Here is a 4,654-nt window from a genome sequence, read left to right as displayed (position 1 = left end):
ATTTGAGAGTAGTACTAGGCCGGGTGACCTCCTAGGATGCCCTCATGTTGCACCCCCTCTAATTTTTCGGGTGTTGGTAGCTTAATGGCTGAGGATTTGTTTTTCAAGCTTAAGGTTGCAGGAGGACTAGGCCCTCGATCTTCCCTCTACCAAGATCAATCCTTTTGTGAACTGATTTGGTTTCTTAATGATTGATCTTGACCGACTTCAATTGTTGGGTAGAGAGAGAGAGAGAGAGTTGTACCATTCATGGCTGATATATTTGCCCCTTTTCATCCTTGGGCCACCCCTTTAGTGTAAAAAAAAGTAGTAACAAATACACTAGAGGGGGTGGCCGGGGAAGAAAAGGGGGCAATTATATCACTTCCCAACAAAATTACACGACGTAGGTGGGTTGTACTATAATGTCACTCTTCTCTTGAAACTTGCGTTGGATCGTCCTGGAAAAAAGCTGTTTTTCATGTTACTAATAGTTGCGGGGAGGATCAGATAGAAGAAGACAAATGTGATTATGTGAGTTAAGGAAGTTTAGAGTTTTTATATGGTGGCCGACCGTCTACTTAGGAAAAACAATTATAAGTACTTCATAAGAAAGGAATTCCAGTCACCATTTAATTTTGTTTTTGGAAGGTTCACCAACTAATATGTTTCAGTGAGAAGATACAAGTGGGATTTGATACCATCTTTTATTTAGTAAAGGAACAAGTACAATGGTCTTGCCACTCCTAATCAACTAAATCGTTTGTCGTATCCGATTTTCTTCGACAAAGAGTGGCAATATCATTACTGAGGAAAGCAAAGAAGTCGGGTCTTTTCTTGTTTAACTTTTTTGAGTGCCGTGTACTTGTTAAAGAAAATGGTGAAACACCTGAAAGCTGAAAAAAAGTAGAGCACGTAAATTAGGTTCTCATGGTTCTCTCTCGTCACATCAGATCATCCTTTGAATTGAAGTGGGTCCCATGCTTCTACAAAATTCCATGATTGGTCGATCTCAGACAAAAGGAAAAGATAATCCGTTCATTACCATTGATGGAAGCAGTGGGACCCATCGACAAGTTGATATGGGCCCCATTGATTAGATCATGATTTTGAGGGTATACGGGGACCATGGAATAGTCCTTAAAGGCATGAAAAGACATGTGGCCCCCGCATGCAATAGACTGAGCACTTGATGCTGGTGGAAGTGGTGGGCCCCTTGTGAAAATTATACGGTCTTAACTTAATCCTTTCCACCACTGGTGGGGCACACGAAAAAGCCCGTGGTCCCACACGAACAATTGAAAATTGACCCAGCTGGGTCACTGCATCAGTGGTGAAATGAAATCCACCGTTAATCTGTGAATGATAGAGATGGGTCCCACTAAAAAGTAGTGGTTATCAAGGCCTTGCTTGAGCCAAAAAGACGGGGCCCTTTTCTTAAAAAAGGGCATCCATTTTGTTCGATACACATCTCATATCCGTGCCAACTTGTGAGGCTGTGACTTATCAACACCCTTACTATCACTTTATTCTCCACCCAACCATTTCAAGAAAGGGAAAAAGACTCTACTTGCTATTGTGCGCCAGTACGTTAGGTTGTCATGTTCTCAATTTGATAAAGAACGCCCAAACTACTACTCATAGTCAGCCACTATTTTGGTACAGAAAAACTCTCATTACATAACAGGATAGATGATGGAATTTTGATTACCCCATTGGCTACAGATATTCAACTTTTCATTGCCCAAATCACAGCACCTAAAAAAATTAAAATTAAAATTAACCTGAAGAATTTCCTTAATTAACCAAAGAAACCGGTTTGACCCCAAACCGCGTCCCGGACTCGACTCATGTCCCGGCCCTTTAGCGTGCGCCCGACCCCTTCAAACACCGATGTAGCCGCGGTCTTGCGACTGTGCGCATACTCACGTGCCAGGTACTCGTGCGGTGGGACCCAATCCAACTTGTTATCGTCTACGTAACCATCTGGAATTGACTCGGTCGAGTCGACTCGTAGGATATTTGGCCAATTGGGGACGTTCACGGGTGCAGATGATGCCACGTGGCGGGAACGGGACGTAGTGTTTTCTTGTGAACGGAATTGGTATATGATCCTAGCCGAGGTCTTTGATGTATCTTCAAATGCTAAGGAGAGGCCTCCTTTGGAGACCCATCGACCATTTCGAATTGTGAGATCTCCACCGCTTTCGCTCTGTTCAGGACTTCTTCTAGGCATTTTTATGGTTTCTTCATGCTCCACATTGTTGTCCATCATTGACCACACTTCTTCTTCTACTAGGTCCGATAGATCCGAGCCATTGGCATGATCCTGACCATAACCATAGGCCCCGAGTAGACGGTCACGATGGCTCGAGCTGAATTTCCACCCTTTTCCCATGGTGACACTTGTCATTCCGATCACCGGAAATTCGACATTCCGGCGAACCGAGACGGAATTGTGTGGCACGAGTACATATATATAGCCGGGGTTGCTCTATTACGACCCGGCTTTTATTTCTCATAGACTAAGCTAAAAAATCACATGAAACTGGCCTCATCTCCTCTCTGTTTAAATAATATGAAGTATCAAACCTTCATACTCCCTCCTCAATTCTCATTTCATTTCATTTCGCTCGCATTTCGTCTCGTTTCATCTCTTACAGAGAGATGAAGGCTGTGTAGCCTCCATCCACGTCAGATTTTCATTCCTGACAGGTCCCACCAACGTTTTGTTGACCTCGTCAAATGCTTCCAAAAGCAGTGGGTCCCTCTTCCACGTGGGTAGGTGTCGAAACCTTCCAACTGATCATCACCTCATGTCTATCGCCAAGCCATTCATGTACCGACACGTGTCAACTCCTTGGCAAATATCTGACGCCAGATGGAACATCCACGGCCAAACATACGAGTTGGGGGCTGTTATTTTGCCATTTCAATTATTTGAGGAATAAAAGATAATGACCCCATCCATATATTCATTTACCTTCCATGTAACTGATTGTTAATGTTAATTAATTAGTTAATTAATATATAAGTGGAGTTCAATTGGGTAATGAAAAAGAGAGTCTTGGCACCTTGAACGGTTGAGAGAGGAAAGGGACTTCCAGATGGGGGCCCACATAGCCTTGTCGTTTATGAACTAAACAAAAAGCCCTTATCATCATCATCACGAAACCTTCACTATCAGCTTACATTGCCTTTTTCTATGACTATTACTCTTTATTTTAAGTTTCTCTCCCATAGTTGTTGTTACTAACAGTAATTTCATGGGCCCCATTCCACCCCCATGGGAGTGGGAAGCCGTCTGATTAGCGGGGCCCACCCTAAAGATAGGAATAGAGCGCTCTCTCAATCTGCCCGGACCCACCATGACCGAGATCACACTTACTCTTTTTTCCATTAACAACCTAAATAACCATTATCTTCCAAAGATCACGCCACATCATCGTACCCTAAATGGATACACCGAAGGTTTGAGTAGTGCCCCAGTGAGGATCGGCGAGGTCTCAACCACTATTTTCCGCTGGCTCAACTTTTTGGTCTAATTGGATTCTTAGTAGCCTCTATTTTTTATCTATTTGATGGGTAAGCTGGTGTTAGGCAGACCCCCACCGGATATATTCCTAAAACAAAGAAAGAATTAGACCCGAGTAAAGGGAATTCTCAGAGAACCCCGAGTGAAAACTTTCAAAAGGGGAGAAGGGAGGGATGAGACCGGAATATCTTTTCCCCTTTGCAGGGACATCATATCCCACTTTTGAGAGGAAATCCGCCGACTCATTTGTCTCTCTCCATGAAGCCTCTATTTTTTGTTCATGTTAGGGTGTATTTTGTACAGTAGTGCGCATTACCAGAGAGTAAAATATTGTTTAGACTTTGGAGATCGACTAATGGGCCCACAAAGCTACGGTAGAAGGGTAGTGTTTTCCATGTGATATCATGCTTTTGGATTACATATAATTGAAGGTGGGTGTAGTTTATTAGTAAAAATGTGGTGATCATTAGTTAATATAGTTTTTAGTTCGTTTGTCTTGATATTGGTTTTGTGGTTTATGGGTGGGCAATGGAATACGGACCTGGCACCGAGTTAGGATCGTACGAGAAAACACACGCACGCGTATGCTAAGGAGGACGCTTCTTTTTTATAGCATGGCTACAGTGAGACTGAGAGAGTAGGTTCATTGGTACGAAAGCTACGAGAGGTCTATGAGTTGGTGAGCAATCCTGAGGTGGTGGACATAATCATAGATGGTTCAATGCCGCAGAGTGATTATAATCGTGTGATCTTAACCATCAAATTAAGTTGCTTAAAGAAGGATCATCACTAAATTTATGGATGCATCCATGGATGTAGATTTAAAAGCAATTAATGACATGGTTGCACACACACACTCACTCTCTCTCTCTCTCTCTCACTCAGATATAAAAGCAATTGAAGACATATTTGAACACCCCCCACCCACACACACACACTCATACGTGGTGAAAAGTGAGGACAAAGGGAGGAATGGCTAGAAAAGGGATGAAAATATCAATTTTCACAACTGTATGTAGCTCTTTTTTTCTTGGACAGCCCCATCTAAGTGTATTTATGAGTCTAGGAGACTAGGACTAGTCTTTTACACTAGAGGGGGTTGTCCCAAGTACAAGCAGGGGCAAGTATATCAATTTTTTT

At 42.8% G+C, this 4,654-nt stretch overlaps 1 protein-coding gene across 1 annotated transcript; it reads right to left on the bottom strand.

The window, feature by feature from the left end:
* Positions 1–1,590: 1,590 nt before the first annotated feature.
* On the bottom strand, positions 1,591–2,608 carry LOC143882612 (protein S40-6-like). Its single transcript, XM_077386078.1, has one exon. It carries the CDS (start codon positions 2,390–2,392, stop codon positions 1,781–1,783), a length of 612 nt encoding a protein of 203 aa, XP_077242193.1. The 5' UTR covers positions 2,393–2,608; the 3' UTR covers positions 1,591–1,780.
* Between the last annotated feature and the right edge of the window lie 2,046 nt (positions 2,609–4,654).

The sequence above is a fragment of the Tasmannia lanceolata genome, unplaced genomic scaffold (genome assembly GCF_043159265.1).
Source record: "Tasmannia lanceolata isolate RefF3 unplaced genomic scaffold, GAP_Taslan_0.1 ptg000008l, whole genome shotgun sequence".
Classification (NCBI taxonomy): Eukaryota; Viridiplantae; Streptophyta; class Magnoliopsida; order Canellales; family Winteraceae; genus Tasmannia; species Tasmannia lanceolata.
The sequence above is the reverse complement of the archived record's forward strand: the minus strand, read 5'-3'. Positions and strand labels throughout refer to the sequence as shown.